The sequence below is a fragment of the Octopus bimaculoides genome, chromosome 1, assembly GCF_046866305.1.
Source record: "Octopus bimaculoides isolate indiv1 chromosome 1, ASM4686630v1, whole genome shotgun sequence".
NCBI classification, from domain to species: domain Eukaryota; kingdom Metazoa; phylum Mollusca; class Cephalopoda; order Octopoda; family Octopodidae; genus Octopus; species Octopus bimaculoides.
The window spans coordinates 112089255-112111622 of record NC_142928.1 but is presented as its reverse complement, the minus strand read 5'-3'; the positions used below and the strand labels follow the sequence as shown (position 1 = coordinate 112111622).

The following is a 22368-nucleotide window of genomic DNA, read 5'->3' as shown; positions in this document are numbered from 1 at the left end:
TCGGTCAGAAGTCATTGCTTTGGTGAGGCCTAATGTTCTAAGGTCGTGCTTCACCACCTCATCCCAGGTCTTCCTGGGCCTACTTCTTCCACAGGTTTCCTCAACCACTAGGGTGTGGCACTTTTTCACACAGCTATCCTCATCCATTCTTGCCACATGACCATACCAGCGCAATCGTCTCTCTTGCACACCACAACTGATGCATCTTAGGTTCAACTTTTCTCTCAAGGTACTTACACTCTGTCGAGTATGCACACTGATGTTACACATCCATCGGAGCATACTGGCTTCATTCCTTGCGAGCTTACGCATGTCCTCAGCAGTCACAGGCCATGTTTCCCTGCCATGTAGCATGGTTGTTTGTACACATGCGTCATACTCATGCCTTTTACTCTGAGTGAGAGGCCCATTGTCACCAGCAGAGGTAAGAGCTCTCTGAACTTTGCCCAGGCTATTCTTATTCTAGCAGCTACACTTTCAGCGCACCCTTCTCCACTACTAACTTGGTCACCGAGATATCGGAAGCTATCAACTACGTCTAGTTTTTATCTCTGGAATGTGGCAGAAGTTGTTTTCAGCACATTTTCAGTGTTTATTGCTCCTGAACATCTGCCACATACAAAAACTAACTTCCTAGTTAACCTGCCTTTGATATTGCTGCACCTCTTATGTGTCCATAGCTTGCACTGGGTACATCTTATAGAGTTTCTACCTATGCCTTTTCTACAGATCGAGCAGGGCCATCTACCTGAAGGGGTTTGTGTTTTGTCTACCTTCCGAAGATCATTATTAAATCAACCATCACAATCATTCTTCTTGTCAAAGTAGTATGCACACAACCCTATGTGATGAATAAGTGAGTTGGTCTTAGTGAGATTTTTCATATATTCTGTTTTAGGTGGTAAAGGTATGTCCTTTACAGATGCATCCTTAAAAACTGTCTCCATTTCAAGGATAATCTACTGTAAGCACTCTAAATGAAGAGAATAATAGAGTTTATAATCAGAATACAAAAGGGATTTAAAAGTACGTGCAGATATAAAGTTCTCAGTTTTAAATGAATTTAGTCAATTATATCAAACAATTAGACACCAATAATTGCAATTAGAATACATAACCATGGTATTTCCTCATGTGTGACAAATGGATCCAAATATTATTTAGAAGAATTTCGAATAATTCAGAATATTAGACAACAAAAATACAGATAAAAAAATCACATCTCTACAAAGCTGACTGTTGGTTTTGTTGCATCAGCATATTTAGATACAGAAAATACCATTCAAATTACTACATCCCTGTTGACACAATGTTTTCAAGGTGATCCAAAAATTAGTTAAATTCAAAGATATGGCTACAAACAGTGTAATATACTAACCCATACACAAGAGAGAGAGAAAGAGAGAGAGAGAGAGAGAGGTGCAAATGCCTGCGCAGATAGGGATATATACTGCAGAATAGGGATACAAGATGAAATAGACGGGACAAGATCAGAGAGAAGAGGAGACATGAAGAACAGACAGTCATTGAAGAGGTCACAGTATGTGATGAAAAATCTCTGACAAGTAAAAGCAAAAGTGTAGATCAAATAAACAGTGTGTGTATTTGTTGGCAAAATAACCGTCCCAAATATAACAATATCTGTTTCAATAGACAAGAATCTTGCAAAACATACATAAATGTAATAACTATTTGTTGACATACAACAATTATGAAACTGTCATGAAAATATGGTGAATCCTTATCGCTGATAAAAATATTTCACTGAAATGTTAATGTTATACTGTTGTTCAGGATAAGATTATTCTAAAATCATTTTCCCTGAAACTTTATCATCCGCCGCATTTTTAGCATTATCTTACCACAGCTATTGTTGCTATCTATGGCTAAATAATAATATAAAATATCTAACTGATGCACTATGTTATGGAAAGAAAAATGAGAAATTCTCTCAAGTATTCATCATCTGTCACATATATTACAAATAAATACCAGTGTTGATAACCGCAAATCTTCAATTTGACTTCCTTGTATTCATCCTTCTCTCATTCTCACTCTATACCACATTCTCTATACCAACAACAATGGCATCTGCAACAAGAATATTGGTGTCAACCACAACAATGATTGCTACAGCATCTGCAACAACAGTTCTCTGTCAACTACAATAACAACAAATAAGGCAATAATGTCAGCAATGATGGCATGGATTCTTCATGAACAATCACAACTGCATCATAAAAAGTGTATTAAAAGTTCCTACAACACAGTGACCTGTACCCACCTAGCCTATCTTCTCATCTGTCTTCTACCACTGTTGCTGTGGCTACTACTAGGTATCACTATAGAGTACCGTACAATGGAGACAAGCACAGTTTGAACATGCAAAAACACACTTTTTGCTTCTTCATTTTCATGTCAAAATAAATTTTTCCCATGGAAAATTATATATCATTTGAAAGTTCTTGATGTGAACTTTATTTTCATATAATTTTGATTAAAATCTGACTGTTATATATCATGACAAGATCCCTCAAACACTCTGGTATTTCCACATGTTTTTCAAAGTTTGTCCTTTTTTATTGTGCTACTGAACAGTAGCTCTCATTCTAGTTCAGTGCACTTGAGTTGTGTTGAAAATCATACAGTCATAAAGAGGAATGTTTTTGTTTTATTTTAATATGAAAATCAATGGCGGTAAGTCAGATAATCATTATGAACTATAAAAGTGAAAATTTTCGTTAATTTTCACTTAGAAAAGAACATATTTTCTTCAAGATTTTTATGTCATAAGGTAAAAAGATTTCTTCCAAATTCAATATTGCTATTGCTGAATTGGCCACAATATGGTGAAAGAGCCTAAAGCAAGTAAAGAGAGTAGCATACTGAGGCTACTTGCCAAACTGACATATTTGTGCACAGCGAGAGGTCAAGCAGAACATGAATCCAAGGGATTGAATATCAAGTATGAGCCAGAATTTCAAGAAATGGATGAACTAATTACTAAGTAAACATATATTTCTATCCAAAAATGCACTAAATTGAGCCCAAACTTTGCATGGAATCGTCATATTGAGATTGTTGTTTATTCCCTCTTGCTGCTGTGAAAGCATGTAAATTTCATTTTCCTGTAAGAAATATTGGTCAAATTTCACTTATAAAAATTATATTGTGCAATGAATATAATTTGGTGATTATTGAAGTCAGATGTGATGTTTTTTATCTCAGTTTTGAATATAGTCGGTAGTATTTACACATTCGTTTCGGGTTTTTTTCTCTTTCATATTAGTGGGTTTGTTGTAAGTTACTGTTGTTTTAATGTCTTTAATTTGTTTTTAATGCTTAAAGCAAGGAATTAGTTTTCACATCATCATCATCATTATCATCATTTAACGTCCATTTTCCATGCTGGCATGGGTTGGATGGTTCGACTAGAGTCTGGGAAGTCAGGAGGCTGCACTGGACCCCAATCTGATCTGGCAGTGTTTCTACGGCTGGATGCCCTTCCTAATGCCAACCACTCCGCGAGTGTAGTGGGTGCTTTTTACATGCCACTGGCACAGGGGCCAGAGGAGCTGGCATCAACCATGATTGGATGGTGCTTTTTACGTGCCACCAGCACAGAAGCCAGTTAAAGTGGCACTGGCATTAGCCACATTTGGATGGTGCTTTTTATGTGCTACCAGCATTTGATTTGATTTTGATATTGCTGTTGATGTTGATGTACTTGACTCAATAGGTCTCCTCAAGCATGGCATGTCGCCCTACGATCCAAGGTACTTTTGAGTGGGCTGGTTATGTGACACTGGTGTAGGTTACAGCTGTGGACTCACTTTATTTGCCGGGTCTTCTCAGTCACAGCATACCTCCAGAGGTTTCGGTCTTTTGTCATTGCCTCTGTGAGGCCTAACGTTTGAAGGTCATGTTTCACCACCTCATCCTACATCTTCCTGGGTCTCCCTCTACTCCAGATTCACATATTGCTTGTTTTTTAATCTAGGTCTACATGCAATCCTGAGAAAAATTGCAGGTGGTTGTGGGATGTGCTAGAAACAACAGCTAAATCTCCCATTTTGTTTGATTATACTTTCAAAATTTTTTTTTACCAAAAAGGTTTCTCCCATTGTTTTTAAGTGTGTAATACAAAAAAAAAAAGGCCAAAATTGGTTTTGAGGAAATAAGAAGCATACGCCATTATTTACAAAGCCATGATCCCAAAGAAAAAAAAAATTTAAAAATCCCCATCAAAACGGAGAAAATACAACCTATGTGGGCATCCTCATCTGAAACTCCATCATCTATAGCCATTTTTATTAGTCCATTAGAATTTAATTGTAATGGAGTCATGTTCCAAAATCTCTGGATTTATTTAGTTCTATACCTACTACAATTGTACCAAAACTCAAGTCCCTGTGGCTTGTACTTTTGGATTTAACTAGGTTTGAAAACACATTCAGTTCAAAATGCACAAATTTTTTCTGTTTTGCATATCGATATTCACGGCTTGACTGCAAATTATTATTCTAATTTTTTTACTCAATTCTGAGTGATTTGTGTTACAGAAACATGGACAAAGAAAAATCACAATGAAGATATTTTCAGTATTAAGGGTACAATTTTTTTGCAAATCTAGGAATACAAAAAGAAGGGGAGTAGGAATATATATTAGCACTTAGCACCCACGTTCCATTGACCTAGAGCACTTTAAGTCAGCAGACTGGTTGGAACTCCTCTAGTTTTATGCCATTTATCTCTGGCAGTACATTTACTTCAATCCTGATCATCAGAAACAATTAGGCTGAAACTCTTCTTTTAAGTTTGTCCCTTTACATCCTTATAAGCAACAAAATCTCAGTCTCCCAAGTCACCCAAGTAGTTTACATGTAACTGCACCTCTTCAAGCATAAAATAACTCCTATAATAGCTGAAGAATCTCAGCCATTCTCAGAAAAGCTATCAATTCACTCAGCTGTGCAACACTTGGAAAAAACTGTCTGGCATACAATGGATGCTTTAATGCATCAAATGGCCAGCAAGATTTTCTGTGGCTGATTCATAACTTTGAGTGCTTTTTTCCTTTCTCTTCTAAACAAGGATAGCTTTTTAAGCAGTATCCACAAGGAAGAAAATTCAACGTCAAACACTTGACTGATCCACTTTAAATCAATCCTGTTTCACTTTACCAGGCTCCTCATCCTTCACCACATGCAAGAATACCTTCATTTACTTCAAATAAGTTTGGCCACTGACTCTGACTATGTCTTTCCATTATATTTAAACAATACACACCAGAATTTGCTCTTTTACTCACTGAATCATTTTCTCTTATTCTCTGCAGTAATATACCCTGAAATTTGGAAGCATGCTTTAGTATGCTCTATTTTAAAGAATGTGAACCCCTTTGACTCAGCAAACTATCATCTTATTACTCTTATCTCTAATATCTCTAAGGTAAATGGAGACAGCCAATAACATGTACATTCTCCAACCCTCTGAAATCCTTCTGTCATCAGTGATCTCCAGTATGGCTTCTGCAGAGCCAGATCTACTGGTGACCTGTTCTTTTATGTTACTCATCAATGGGCCCTTGCTTGAAGAAGTCCAGGGAAAGTAATGTTGTCCTTTGGATATCAAGAAAACCTTCAACTATGTCTGGCATGCTACTTTTCTCCTTCGAAAAGTTTTCCACCTATAAGCACCCACTATACTCTTGGAGTGGTTGGCGTTAGGAAGGGCATCCAGCTGTAGAAACTCTACCAAATCAGATTGGAGCCTTGCCAAATCAGATTGGAGCCTGGTGTAGCCATCTGGTTTCACCAGTCCTCAGTCAAATCGTCCAATCCATGCTAGCATGGAAAGCGGACGTTAAACGATGATGATGAGGCTCCACCCATCTCATTTCTTGGACCAGTAGCTTCCTATCTGATTGCACCACCACAGCATGTTGACAAGAGTAATTTTGACTCACTCTCAGTCAATTTCCCTTGTATATATATGTATATATATATAAAGCAAATAAGTACAAGGATGTCCAGGTATTAGGGCATTACGGCTGTTTCAAGTGGCTCCATTTAGTCGGTCAATGCAAGCATTACATCAATTTGAAATGACCCGCTTTCCTATATACAGAAAGAGGAAGGGCAGAGTTAACTTAAACTATATTATGATTATCAATTAAAAGGGGCCTAAAATAGAAAACAAAGGAAGTCATAATGAGATCTAAGTGGGCATTAAGGGTATGGGGAGAAATTGTATATCTAAATTTAGCAAAATTTATATATTTATATTTTGTATATTAAATTATAAAATTTAGAAAGAGAGTTAAGGACCAAGTAAGAGAAGACGGATAGATAAACCAATCTAAGCCCTGAAATGTGGGGTACTTTTATATAGAATAGAAACCTCATAATACCTCATACTAGCATATTGTTAAGGTAGTCCTGATAAAACTATTCAACAATGAACAAAGAATGCAGAAAAAAATTTGTTTAATTCTTCAAAAAGTTTTAACCTAGGACTCACTTTCAAATACGGCATGAAGATAGCTAACTTCTTAGACACTAATTTAGATATAAACTCTTGCTTATATTACCCCTATAAAAAACCGGATGAAGTTGCTAGAGATGTGAGCAAATCCTCTAATCATCTCCCTGATGTATTAAAATCAATAGTAAAAGAAATTTTGAGACGAATTACGCAATTATCAGCTAATAGGGATATATTTAATTCATACTCCCACTACTATAACTCTGCTCTTTCTAAAGCAGGATATAATCTGGAGATTGCATTTCTTAATTCAGAAAGTCAGATACCTACTAGGAATTATAATGAAAATATAAGGGAAAAGCCCACCTAGTCAAGCAGATAGACCTACTAGGATAGCCTCTAACATTCCTATTTAATCAATGAATAAGATATATAACAATAAGAAAATAGAATCTATAGATGGTAAGATGTACAATATGTATAATAATAGTAAGGATATGATTGAACTGAGTAGGGCCTCCTCTAATGATAACATAAATACCAGTAATGGGACCATATTTAATAATCAAACAGAGTTTGGGAGGTAGTTGAAGAATTGATAGGATCCACTTTTATAAACATAAGAAATCAGGAAAGAATAATGTAGTCTGGTATAACATTCCCTTTAACTGTGCTATATCTACCAATATATATAATAAGTTTATGGCGAGTTTAGAAAAAAACTTCCCAGCTTCCCAGAAGTAAAATAAAATTTTTTCCCATAAGACAATCAAAATCTCATTCTACCTTTCGCAATGTAGATGCTATTATAGCCTGATTTAATAGAAGAAATATAAAATTAGCAGAAGCGATTAGTAAAAATAATAATATTGTCAGTAGTGTTTTAAATTCCTGTAATGATGATAATTGTAGATATGTAGGAATTCAGAACAATAGAACTAATATATATAATATAAACAGTGATATCACTAGATATAATAACTCAGACATTATTGACACAACACCTGGTTATTCTACAATGAATTTAAGTAATACTATAAATGATAGAAGTAATAGTACTATTAATAATAATAATAATAGATGATAATGATAATCTATTATAATAATGAGCTTGTTTGTAAGTTTGTCCAAAATCACACAATAAGGAAGTAGTAGAATAAGTAAGAGTAAAAATAAAGAAGAGACAAAATGGTAATAACAATGAGAGAGGGTGTGGTATCAAACAGCGCCTCTTGCTCTCTCTCTCTCTCCCTCTCTCTCCCTCTCTCTCTCAACAAAAACCTTTCACTTTATTGATGAATGCTACCTCTCTTTCTTTCTCTCACTCTCTCTGTGTCTCTCTCTCTCTCTGTCTCTCTATCTGTCTACAGATGCACATACACACTCTCTCTCTTTTTCTGTTTCTCTTACTCCTTCTCTCTCTTAACAACATTTTCATTTTTATTTGATGAATGCTGATTTTTTTCTGGTAAACATTAATAACAATAAATCCGTATATATATATATATATATATATATATCCGTATATATATATATATATATATATATATATATATATACATATATATATATATATACATATATAGATATATATATATATATATAAGTCATGATATGTGTGTGTGTGTGTGTGTGTACGAGAATATAATTTATGCACGTCCACAAATTAGCACGCATGTCGCTCCAATTTTAGGAGGAGATTCGTCATGATCCCATCTGCATTTCCGTCAACTTTTTCTCTCAGAGACACCCACATATAGCTGTATAAAATCGATTTTCAACCATAACTTTTAACAATTTTCCCATCGGAGAAAGCTTCGATTGTTTACAAACAGGAGTTAAGTCCCCTTCTAGCGACGCACACGTTTTTGAAGACTTTTGTTGTTTTTTTTTTCCATCGAGGAAAAAAGTATTTTGTTGATATACGGGCAACACACACACACACATACGAACATGTATGCATACAAAAAATATGTATGCAATTGGTGTACGTATGTATGTGTGTTGCCCATATATATATATATATATATATATATATAGATATATATATATATATAGATAGATAGATAGGATGATAAATTGAATATTAATTCAATTTAAAACCAAGTGGCCTAGCATATAAAAAATCTGAAAATTTAGAAAAAATTGTATTACACGTGTATAAGGGATGACCACTAGGTGGACATCCAATATGCTAGAAAGAGGTCATCAACAACCCAACCAAAAAGAAAAATAATGTTCTCCAGAAAAATTTCGCAAAACGCCAGAACAGGACAAAATGAGAAATATACAGAATAAAGAATTATCTATGGACTGCTACAGTTTCGAACATTAACGTTTTACTTTCGTAACATCTGTGTTCTCATATATATATATATATATATATATATATATTAAGAAGTCTCTCTCCTGGCTGGTGGTAGATTTTATTTTTTCTACTCCCTCAACATTTTCTGAAACTTTTTTGCGTTCCCCTCCCCGTCCGTTCTTCATTATTATCTATCTGTTTCTCTCCATGTAAATCAATTGAACTCCATTTTTGTCTTAAATTCATACTTATTCATTTTCTTTACTCTATTCAAATTTTATCGCTCCTTCTTTTAAAATTACGATTTAAGCTTAGCCGTCTTTCCTTCAACTACGCCTCTGATTTAGCATTTTGTACAATTTCATCCTAAATTCATGCTATTTATTTTATTCTCTTTACTTAAGTTTTATCGCTCCTTTAAAACTATGATTTAAGCGTTGCTGTCTCTCAAATATGTTTAAGCAGCTTTCTACAATTCTGTTTCTAAAAAAAGCCCAAAGAATTAATCCCGCGTGATGTGCTGCTTAACTGCCCCCCCCCTCTCTCTATATATGCCTTTCTCTCGTCATGCCTCTCTCTAACCCACTCTCGAAATCAGTCTCTCTTTCTCTCTACTTCCCTCTATCCTAGATTCCTTCAGGATCTGGCTATATAAATAAGAAGTCCCTTCTAATTGTCTCACAATCTATTCTACTGCCATAACTACGACGAGGTTTCTCCAAAATATGGACAGCTAAGATAGATTTTATTTTTTTCTACTCCCTCAACATTTTCTCAAATTTTTTGCGTCCCACCCCCCGTCCGTTCTTCATTATCTATCTGTTTCTCTCCATGTAAATCAATTGAACTCCGTTTTTTTTATCTTAAATATTTACTTAAGTTTTATCGCTCCTTTAAAATTACATTTTTAGCATTGCTGTCTCTCAAATATGTTTAAGCATTATGATTAAGAAGTCTCTCTCCTGGCTGGTGGTACACCCGCCCTCCCAGTCCCTCCACAGGAAGTTCATATCCTCTGTCATCCTCGGCTGTCTCCCGGAACCCGTCTAGTGGCCTCACACCATCCCCTCCCCTACCTTTGGGTAGCGCATAAAGATTGTGTAATGTTTGCAGGTTGTAGGTACTGTTTTGTTTATGAATTCTGCCAATTGCAAGCTTTCTTTTCAGGTACACAACCCTGCTTTTCCCCTTCCCAGGCCACAGGCCCACACCCCCAACACCCACACTATTAGGATTGGCACTCGCAACGTCGGCACGCTGAAAAGTAGGACTGGTGAGATTGTTGAGATGCTTGAACGGAGACACGTAGATCTGTGCTGCATCCAAGAAGTAAGATGGAGAGGAGGTTCTGCGAGGTTTCTCACAGGCAAAGAACACAGGTACAAGATTTTCTGGGCAGGGAACACTGACGGGGTCGGGGGCGTAGGAATACTTCTAGCAGAGAAATGGGTGGATAAGGTAATCGAGGTAGTTAGAGTATGTGACAGAGTACTTAAGATTAGGCTAGTGCTTCATCATAAGTTAGCTACCGTCATCTCGGCCTATGCCCCTCAACCGGGGCTACCGGAAGGGCTGAAAGATCAATTCTATGACACCCTCTTGCAAACTACCTCATCGACGAGTGACAAGGATCTTCTCTTCGTGGCTGGTGATATCAATGGTCATGTCGGACGTCGTGCTGGAGGCTTCCATGGCATACATGGAGGCTATGGCTTCGGTTCCCGCAACGAGGAGGGAACCAGACTGCTGGAGTTTTGTGATGCAACCGATCTTATGGTTTGCAATACTAACTCCAGGAAACCTGCCCGTCACCTAGTCACCTACCGATCCGGCAGACACTCTAGCCAAATTGACTACATCCTTGCCAGAAATAGGGAAAGAGGGCGGCTTATAAATGCCAAAACCTTCCCTGGCGAAGAATGTACCCCTCAACACAGATTAGTAGTTAGCGACTTTGGGATCTAGGCAAAATGGGTGCCCAGAAGTAGACCGGCTTGGAGGAGAAGGGTGTGGAAGCTTAAAGACCCTGCAAATGGACGGAGACTTAGAGACATGTTACTCGAAGCATTTGACGAAATAGAAGGCGATATAGCATCACACAACGTGGAAGACAATTGGAGATTTCTGCGGGACAACCTGCTGAGAGCCACCGACCAGATATGTGGCTGGTGTAAAGTCCCTTCTCGACCCAGAGTAACATGGTGGTGGAACAAGGAGGTAGACAGGGCTATTAGACAAAAGAAGCAGGCTTGGAAGGACTGGAAGAACAGTGGTAGCAGGGAATTGTACCAATCTGCCAGAAGTGAAGCTAGGCGACAGGATTATTTAACCAGAGGGGAAGCAGATAAGAAAAAATTTGCCAATGTTCTGCGACGTGAGGACCAAAGACTTGAGGTATTTCGTGTTGCAAGACAGTGTAGGAGAGAGAATAGTGATGTTGTAGGTGAGAAATGTCTTCGCATGGATGATAGTACGCTTGCACTAAATGAGGCTGCAAAGAAAGAGGTCTGGAGATGCCACTATGATAGATTGCTCAATATAGAGAATGAATGGGAGAAAGAGAGTCTGACATATGTCGACCCAACAGAGGGACCAGCTATCTGAGTTGACAGTACCATGGTAGATAAAGCAATTAAGAGTATGAAGACAGGGAAAGCCCCCGACCCATCAGGAATCACTGCAGAGATGCTCAAAATATCTGGCAGTGTCGGCTATAGCCTAGTCACCTGTATTACGAAGGAGTAATACCCAATGACTGGTGTAGCAGCACCATAGTCAACTGCTACAAAGGTAAAGGAGATGCTTTAGATACAAATAATTACAGAGGTATCAAGCTGTTAGATCAGGTAATGAAAGTCACGGAGAGGATCATAGCCCAACTAATTAGGGAGCGAATCAATTTAGATGAGATGCAGTTTGGGTTCGTGCCATTTTTCTGGTAAAACAGCTGCAGGAGAAATACCTAGCCAAGGATAAACCTCTGTACCTGGCTTTCGTTGACATGGAGAAAGCCTTTGACAGGGTCCCCCGATCCCTTATCTGGTGGTCAATGAGGAAACTTGGGATAGAAGAATGGTTAGTGAGAGCTGTGCGAGCCATGTACAGAGATGCTGTCAGTAAGGTGAGGGCTGGAAATGAGTACAGTAATGAATTCTGGGTAGAGTTAGGGGTCCACCAAGGTTCCGTCCTCAGACCCCTCCTATTTATCATAGTCCTCCAGGTAATCACAGAGGAATTCAAGACAGGTTGCCCCTGGGAGCTCCTCTATGCTGATGACCTTGCACTAATTGCTGAGTCACTATCAGAACTAGAGGAGAAGTTTCAGGTGTGGAAGCAGGGACTAGAATCGAAGGGCCTTAGTGTCAATCTAGCTAAAACCAAAGTTCTAATAAGTAGGAAGGTACATAAAAGACAAACCCCTTCAGGTAGATGGCACTGCTCAATATGTAGAAAAGGAGTAGGTAGTAACTCTATAAGATGTACCCGGTGCAAGCTATGGACACATAAGAGGTGCAGCAATATCAAAGGAAGGTTAACTAGGAAGTTAGTTTTTGTATGTGGCAGATGTTCATGTGCAATAAACACTGTAAACTAACAGGAAACAACTTCTGTCTCATTCTAGGGTGAAAAACTAGAGGTAGTTGATAGCTTCCACTATCTGGGTGACCAAGTTAGTAGTGGTGGTGGGTGCGCTGAAAATGTAGCTGCTAGAATAAGAATAGCCTGGGCAAGGTTCAAAGAGCTCTTACCTCTGCTGGCGACAAAGGGCCTCTCACTCAGAGTAAAAGGCAGACTGTATGACGCATGTGTACAAACAGCCATGCTACATGGCAGTGAAACATGGGCTGTGACTGCTGAGGACATGCGTAAGCTTGCAAAGAATGAAGCCAGTATGCTCCGATGGATGGGTAATGTCAGTGTGCATACCTGACAAAGTGTAAGTATCTTGAGAGAAAAGCTGAACATAAGAAGCATCAGCTGTGGTGTGCAAGAAAGACGATTGCACTGGTATGGACATGTGGCGAGAATGGACGAGGATAGCTGCATGAAAAAGTGCCAAGCCCTAACAGTTGAGGGAACCCGTGGAAGAGGTATGCCCAGGAAGACCTGGGCTGAGGTGGTGAGGCAAGTCCTTTGAACATTGGGCCTCACCGAGGCGATGACTTCTGACCGAGACCTTTGGAAATATACTGTGCGTGAGAAGACCCGGCAAGCCAAGTGAGACCTAAATCCAAGGCCTCTGCCAGGGTTGTAGTCAGCCCACTTATGCATACCTTTCCTTCATTGGACATTAAACTCTGCTTGCGAAGACTTTTTGAGGCAAGTGAAATCGAAATCGAACTAAATTCGATGACTGGCCCCCATGCCAACGTTGTCTCCTTCATTGGACACAAAACTCAGCTAGTGAAGACTTATTGGGGCAAGCGAAAGCGAAATCAGGATGGCACCTGTGCCCAGCGTCGCCTATCTGGCACTTGTGCCCATGAAATGTGTAAGGATTTTCGAGCGAGATCGTTGCCAGTGCCCCTGGACTGGCTCTTGTGCGGGTGGCACATAAAATACACCATTTTGAGCGTGGCCGTTGCCAGTACCGCCTGACTGGTCTTCGTGCAGGTGACACGTAAAAGCAGCCACTACACTCTGTGAGTGGCTGGCGTTAGGAAGGGCATCCAGCTGTAGAAACTCTGCCTAATCAGATTGGAGCCTGGTGTAGCCATCTGGTTTCACCACTCCTCAGTCAAATCGTCCAACCCATGCTAGCATGGAAAGCGGACGTTAGACGACGATGATGATGATGATGATGATGATGATGATATATATATATATATATACACATGCTTAAGACTTAGTTGTGATCTGAACAGAACCGCTTCTGACACAGAGAATCGGGAGCCCTTTTGGTCATTCTATTTTCCTTTCTGGAAGTGTTACTAACCCATGGGCAAAGAGGTGTTAGATGATGGCGGTGGTGTTTTCAAAGGGCTGGCATGTGTAAACTGATTCCCTCTGCCGATCAAACTCACAACCCATGCGCTCCAGTTGCAACACTGATTCTGCCCAAATTTACGTCATGTTACATAGTTTGGTTTGAAATAAAGAACTTGATTAGCTTAATAATCCCAACTTAATCCCAGGCAAAGCCGGGCTATACTGCTTGTAAGTAAATAAGACTTTTGCACTTCAAAATTATTTTTTCTGTATCTCTATGGATGTTTGACTGTTCTGGAAGATTTTTCTGCTTAAAAAGTTGCAAAGTTAATAGAATATAAGTAAATAAGTAGTAACTTTTAAATCATAAAATTATAATATTGTCTATTGAAAGAAAGCTTGATAACATTGTCTGTTTAAAGAAAGTTAAATATAAAAGGAAGGTAATTATAAATATTTACAAATACTTGCCAATACTGGGATATTTGTAAATACTTATAAATGAAGAATTTTGCCAAGGCAGTGAAATTTGTCTAAAAAGATCTTTTTCTGCTTCAAGCAGTAAAGGGAGAGAGAGAGAGACAGACAGACAGACAGAGACAGATAGACAGACAGACAGCGATAGAGAACACGTAGACGTTGCTAGAAAAAAAAGTAATGTCTCTGTGTGTTTGCCGTTAATGTAATCCTGTGTAATTTTGGACTTTGTATGGTTACGTATAGAAATATAAACAAACTAACGCACACGCACACACACACACACACACACACACACACACACACACACAAATATACTCATTTGTTTTGAAGTTTGTGTTCCATTGTATTGAATATACTCATCCACCTGCTATAGAGAATGAATCAGACAGAAGGCAACAGTTAGTCAGAGAGAGACAAAGGCGAAGAAAAGCCAGTCTCACTCAGGAAGAACTGGACACAAGAAGATTAAACAATACATTAAGGTTATTAAATCAATCACAAGAAGTGAGACAAGAGAGACAAGTGCAAGAAGACAGGGTCATAAACATCGAAATGAAAAGGAGCACCTAATTGCACAAAGGAGGGATATCCAAAGAGAGAGAGCAGCACAAAAGTGCCAAGATGAAACAGAAGAACAAGCAGCAGTGAGGAGAGAAATTGAAAGAGAGCGAACATTGAAGAGAAGGATGTAAGAATTAATTAATACTGAAACGGTATATCCAAATCAAGGTGAACTCATTGCTGGTAGGGTTTTCACTAGAAACATGGTGTTGAAGCAATTACTGAGATAAAGGTCGTAATGTTTTTATTCTAATTTTATTTTCCGTATCAATTTCATGCCATCATTTCTGACGGCACGGGTACACTAGTAGTGATTATTATAATAATAATAATATCCCCAGCTGCAATTGTAGGGTAAAATTCCAATGCCCATTATTGGGTCATTGTTTAGCCCAAAATGCTGTTTACAAATGTATAGTTTTGACTGAAACTAGTAACTTTATTTATATTGAGTGCTTGATAAATATGAAGAAGTGCCTTAATGACTGTCTTTTATCTTTTAGACTTAGACATAAAGCTAATAATACTTCTTTATCTAGTAAAATCTGGGAACTTAAAGAAATCAATAGTAGATTTAGCCTTAAATGGGATATAGTATGGAGAGCGCAGCCGTACAAAGATAGCAAATATGGATGTGAACTATGTTCTATGGAAATTTATGAAATTTTTAAGTATAGAGATAATAACCTAATTAATAATAGATTACCCGTACATTTAAACATTTTAGAAACAATATTATACTCATCATACTATGATTTGGTAGTTGAAATTATCTGGGGTATCATATCTTTCATAACACATCCTCTAGTGTATAGAATTATATATAATAATTGCCCTCTTATAGCCCCTACCAGTTTAGCATGCATTCATCCTATATGTAGATTGCACTGTTTTTCTTTCAGTTCTAAAACTTTCTTCCTTATCAGTCATAATAGGTATATTTACAATGAATTACCAGATCTTATGCCTCCCTTTAGTATACTCTCTACCCCTTAGGAACTGTATGATTCTACACACATCAGTGCCTGTAATATTACATCTTACAAATATTTTATAAAACCACATCTGATGGTATCCTTATCTTCTTTTATTTTTTAATTTTTTTTTTGTAAAGAATATCTTCACTTATCCTTATTATTTATTATTTTTTTTATTTATCTTTTATCTCTTTTTATATCCAGTATGTATTTTATGGCTTTCACAAGTAAAATTTTTATCTTTATATCTATATTTTCATTTTATAAATCCTTTATTGAAATTTTATATAAATATTTCAACCTTTTATTCTTCTTTTAGTTTATTTTATTTGTTCTTTTATATTATATTATTATATTTTGTATTTTGTATACCTATTTATCCTCATATATACTCGTGTAACTTCTATGAACTGTGAAGGGGTTGTAACTTCTCTCTATAGTTAATCATGGTATAATATAATACAGTATGGTATTTATATTTATTTGTATTTACATTTTATAATTATAATATATATTTTTTTTATATATACATATATATATGATTTATTTTGTATATATCATATTTTTATACCTTCTTATAACCTTTAAAATTTTTTCATAATGTTGGAAATTTTTTATTTAGTTATATTTTTCCAAGGTTTTTAAATAAGTTTATCCGTCATAGAATTGATTATCATATTTTTTGCCCTTAATCTTTGGTTTTCAGTCAATAGAAAATGTGTAGCCCTTCTCGGATGAAATCTGAATTTAATTATGGGTTCATTGTTGAATAGTTTTATCAGGATCACCTAACAGTATGCTAGGATGAAGTATTATGAGGTTTCTATTTTATATAAAAGTACCCCATTTTTTAGAGCTTAGATTGGTTTATCTATCCGTCTTCTCTTTACTTGGTCCTTAAATCCCTTTCTAAATTTTATTATTTAATATATAAAATATAATAATATATAAATTTTGCTAAATTTAGATATACTATTCCCCACTCCCCTGTACCCTTAATGCCCACTTAGATCTCATTGTGACCTCCTTTGTTTTCTATTTTAGGCCCCTTTTAATTGATAATCATAATATAGTTTAAGTCATCCCTGCCCTTCCTCGTTCTGTATATATATCATTATTTTGCTGGTATCTTCTGAGGCATGTTTTTTTTATGTAGTCATGGTGAATTTATAGTCACAGTAAAATAGAGGTAGGGAAGAATATCTGACATTAATTAGCTGCATTGGATCTTTTGATTGTGATAAGGGGAAAAATGAATGTAGCTATATTACCATTTCTTGACCCCCATTGTTATTATCTTCTGCCACTCCAAATTAAGTTCATTCTGCTAAAATAGTAGCAATAAGCATGTAATTCTATTCTCTAGTTCTGATGAAAAATTTGCTAAAAAATTATAATGGAGTATCCTGTATGTTGAAAACCTATATGGTCTTATGCATCCAAGGAAAGTGGGTTATTTCAAACTGATGTAATGCTTGCATTGATCAATTAAATGGAGCCGCTTGAAACAGCCATAATGCTCTAATACCTGGACATCCTTCTTACTTATTTGCTTTTTATTCACCTAACTTCGAGCTGTGTGGACAATACTGGACTGACTTGATGCCTAGACTTAGATACGTAATTCAACTGAATCTTAATTATTTCTCTCTCTCACACACACACACACACACACACATATCAATGACATACTTGCCACCACAACCAACAACACTCACTCTTATACAAGTTATTTGACTCTCCATTTTTCCTAACTTTCTCTAATCATACATCATCCTATGGAACCTTAACTATCTTTAGCATATTTTCTCAGCTAAAGCTACTATGTATATCTTGAGAGAGAGATCAAATATTCTATTTATGTATAGGAATATGTAAAACATAGTCTTCCTGTTTTCTTCTCTTAGATGCAAGAACTTACCGTCTTTAGTAAGTTTCTTAAAGCCCTGTAATCTTATTGTCAAAACTGTATGTTTTCAAGGCCTAGATAATTTTGACGAAGTACTTTTTGAAAATTTACAAAGTTTTTTCTTTCAACTGATGTTTAGCACCAAGATCAACTCTTATGCAGCAGATATATGATCAAAAGCATTGTAGACAGGACCATTCCGTCTTTTATTGAGAAATAGTGTATCAAGGACCATATTATTCATTGTGTTCTTGTGTTTTAAATTAATAGATTAAAAGTGGGTTTGGCTGTTATTTATAGCTGATCATGTTTATGATGTAGGAATTCCTTGTTCTCATTCTTGAAGCAGCACAGCTCTTTCAGTTAAGATTCATTCTAAACTACACGTGGAAGAAAGCTATTTATCTGATTGAAGCAACTCTTTTTCATTTGCAATTCTCAGATTACAAATCTTTATTCTTCTGAGTTAGCAGTTTTTCTATCTAAAAGGAGCCTTATGGGATTTGGGCAGCATACTTTCTTATCTGATGTAACTAAGTCGAAAGGAATTGGATTATTTCCATTATTCCATTAGATAAGATACATAACTTGACTTTCTCTTTTGAGTTGAAGGTTTTAATGTCAGTCAAATGATTGACATTGAGACATTTTGCTGGAAAATTTTTAATCTAACATACCATGTGGAAAACAAAATTGTAATATTAATATTAATTGTAATATTAAGAAAAAAATAATCATGACTTCTTAAACTACTCTTGTGAAGGGTGAGTTTCTCAGTGAAAAGTAGATTTTCCTATTGTTGGATTCATATGTCAGTGATGGAGTATGAAATTAATCTTACTTTATTAGTTTTATCATGGGTAAAATCTTAGGGGCATCAATTTTGGTTTGTAGAGAAAATAAATACCATTTTCATACCTTTCTTTTCAAAATTTTTCTTGTGTTTATTCAAAAGATATCAATTTTTCAATAAAAAACTGATATAGATGTTGTATTTTCTAGGCTGAGATCATTCGAGAAACAGCGAGTCATCTTAAATTTGAATCAACCTTAGCAAAGGATGTTGACCAAAATGGTTTTTACATTGCCCATTATACTGGCTTCATATATCCTCTACAATTTCCACCCCCAAATGACAACAAATCACTTGTGCTTACAGTTGGAACCTCTTCTGCTAAAATTACATTATATTTAAGCAAAGACAAATACAAAAAAAATAAGGTATGTGGAATATTTTTCATGAATAATTTTTATAAGTTTTAAAATAATAATTAAAATTTAAGTTGCCTTTCATTTAATTTATCATAGTTTTGGATCATTGCTATTATCATTATTGTTGTTGACTTCTACTTTAAAATAATCTCAAATTTTCTCCAAATTTTTGAAGCATTTGATTGTATGTTCTATCTCCAAAAAAATTGATCTCCCTGACACTGTTAATTAGCAGTATATCATTCTAACTCCCAATATTTCTAACATGATTGAAACTGCTGTAAATAATCACCTCTTTCATAACCTGTAATCTTTTTTCCTAATTAGTTCACTTTTAGTAGAGTCAGATGTGCTAGAAATATATTTTCTTTGTTATATAATAAAAGCAAGGCTTTTTTCTGTTGACATCATCAAAACATTTGACACACACATAACATAAGAATCATCTACTTAATCATAGATAACTAATTTTTTTCTCTCTTGAATTAGAAGTTAGCTCTGGGCTTATTTTACTGCAGTGTGTATCAATAACACTTTCTTCTACCTCTTTTTTTTGTATAAAATTTAATGCATTTGAGTTTCTAATCGTTTTCCATACACTTCAGAAAATTAATGACCTGCTCAATATTACTTTCTCACAACATATGTTCCCATATAGAGGACATCACCTAACCTTCTATCTGCAAATGTCATCCACATATAAATGTGAAATTTTTGTATAACTTACAGAAAAATAGACTTTGAAAATGTGCTTCTGTGCCTCTGTGGAGTGATGCTATCAAAACTGAATCCTAGTAAACTTGTTGGGCATGTAAAGACTGGAGAGAAAAGAGTCAAATATGATTGGCTGGGTGTGTTTCAGTGGCATTTTGATATTATCTTAGATACAGATTACTCGAGCAACTGCCTGGTTATCAAGAATGTTAGCAAACCTGTATGGTTTTTATTTACTAGAAAAAATAAAATGTGACATATTTTCTAGTTTCATGAAATTAATTGATGGAAAGAATAAATCAATTTTTAATCCTTGTTTCTTGATTCAGATGCAACTTCAGTTAATTAAGAATTTTAACCCAGTGGATGGTAATGTGTGCATATATTTGTGTGCACTGTGTTTGCATGCATTAAATGGTATTTTGTACATTCAGATATACATATATGCACATACTTTTATAAATATATTGAATTATTTTGTTTAAATTAAGTAATCAAATATATATTCAAATATTGATACTGGAATTTTTCTTATTTGTTTTTCTATTTTCTTTGCACAGTTTTTTTGTTGTTTTACTGCTGTTCAATATTGATTGGATAGATCTATCATTAAATGCATTCTAGCAAAGACCACATTATCTCTTTTGGGGATTATTAGGATTACATTATGAAATGTGTTCTTGCCCTTTTTAAGACAGTAGGGTGTGATTTGGTAAAGCTTTGATTACTTAGTCATTTCTGCATGCATTTCCTATTTTCTTAGTTATATTTTTGACTATATTGACTTTTTTGTTTAAATTGTATAAGTAAGTTAGCTTATTTATAACATCAATTTATTCATTATGATGTCACATATTAAGAGCAGTTGCATTGTTTATTCATTGTCAAAAAAAAAAAAAATCACTGTTAGCAACATAATAAATTACATTTGATTTTTTTTTTATTATAGAAAATATTTTGGTAAATTTTTCAAAATATTTTCCAAAGTTATGTTATTTTTTAAAAACTTTTTGGCTCCATCTTTTTCAGGAGAAAGTAACTGGTAGCGGTGATCGATATGAAAAATCTGTTGCTTACAAAGCTAGACGATTTGGTGATTCAATGCTTTTTACAAATAGAAGTAGAGGTGCAAAATATTATGTTGATCTTGAAGCACAGCTCAACATTACTACATCACAAAATAGTGTCACTGAATTCAAGTCAACCATTGACATTACTTGGAATAATATACGGCAGAAAAAGAACAATCTCCGTCAGAAAAATGAAGTTGATGAACAAGCTCTTACTTATGAGTTCCTTCAGCCTTATTATGAAGGAAATTGTGATCAGCATTATAATTGCCTTGGTTGTCTGTCAGACAATGCTTGTGGATGGTGTGTAGAGACGAGAAGTTGTGTACTAAGAGATGAAAATTACACTGAAATATCAAATAACAAATTTACTGACAATGAAATTAAAGACAAATGCAAAGGAGATATGGCTCATCATCTGTTAATAACCAATATAGCAGAGTGTCCTATTTGTAGTGATTATGTCAGTTGTTCGGATTGTTCTACTGTAAGTAATGAATCATTCCCCCTTGTATTATTTTAAAATTTATTTATTAAGTCTCCATACTTGCCTATCTTCTATAAATTACTAAACTCTTCTTTTATCCTATACTTTAAGTTAGGAAATATGTGCTTATGTACCAGTTTATTTTTTTATTAAGAAAATTGCAATTTATAGCATAGCACTAGTTATCAGACCACTCTAAAATTTGTTATTTGTTTCCTTTCTTGAATACATTGGTATCACTTGTATTGGAAAGCAGCAATTGGTTTCATCGTTAAACTCAGTTGCTTTGTATTACACTTATTTGTCTAGAGCTGCGGACTTAGATGATTGGTTGTCTGTCACTAGTATATTACTGCTCATCCTTAAGAAATTTGATTCTCAAATGACTAAGTCTACTTTGTATTAAATAGATAGCATAAGAGGATGCTGCCCCTTATAGTAAATAGTGAGGCAATTAGTGATTGCCTCAATATTATTCACTTGTATTGCTGAATTCCAATCCTTCTATAGCCCTGGTTTAAAGTGGAGTAAACTTGATATATTGCATTTGGTACATTCCATGAAGATATTTTCAGGCAGCTAGGTGCAGGCATGGCTGCTAGGTGCACACATGGTTCTGTGGTCAGCAGTTTCCTTCCCAATTGCATGATTCCAGGTTCAGTTCCAGTGTGTGACACCTTGGGCAAGTTTCATGTATTATAACCTGAGGCTGACCAAAGCCTTGGGAGTGAATAGCATCAACATTTAATTACTGAAGAAATTCTTTTATTCTTTTACTTGTTTAAGTCATTTGACTGCTGCCATACTGGAGCTCAACCGTAAAGGGTTTTAGCTGACGAAATCAACCCTAAGACTTATTCTTTGTTATGGAAACATAAACACTCCAGCATTGGTTGTCAAGCAAGGGGACAAACACAGATACACACACACAAATATATATATATATATATATATATATATATATATATATATGTATATAAATTTGACATGGGCAATTCTTTCTTGTCTTGGCATGGTCAAATGGCTGGGTGGAATTGTGCGAAAAATTACACAGATGTGCAGAATGATCCGGTGGTGATGCTGGGCTTTGTATTTTTTCATAGCTCCCATGGTTACCGAAATAATCTACTATAATAATACTCTTGTGTTTTTGAATGAGAAAGGAAGGGGTGCTAGATGAGTAAGGAAGGAAGAGGTGACATCATACTTGGTAGTGGGAAGGTGAAAATTGTACA

The 22368-nt window shown here is 35.7% G+C and overlaps 1 protein-coding gene across 3 annotated transcripts in view; it reads left to right on the top strand.

Moving 5' to 3' along the window:
- The window catches only part of LOC106877988 (multiple epidermal growth factor-like domains protein 8), a 695248-nt gene that overhangs the window by 182327 nt on the left and 490553 nt on the right, over positions 1-22368 (top strand). For all 3 annotated transcript variants that reach the window (XM_089356139.1, XM_089356136.1, XM_089356146.1), the window contains exons 8-9: positions 18653-18871; positions 20606-21133. In XM_089356139.1, coding sequence (XP_089212265.1) covers positions 18653-18871; positions 20606-21133 — 747 coding nt within the window. The remainder of the gene's footprint in view (positions 1-18652; positions 18872-20605; positions 21134-22368) is intronic.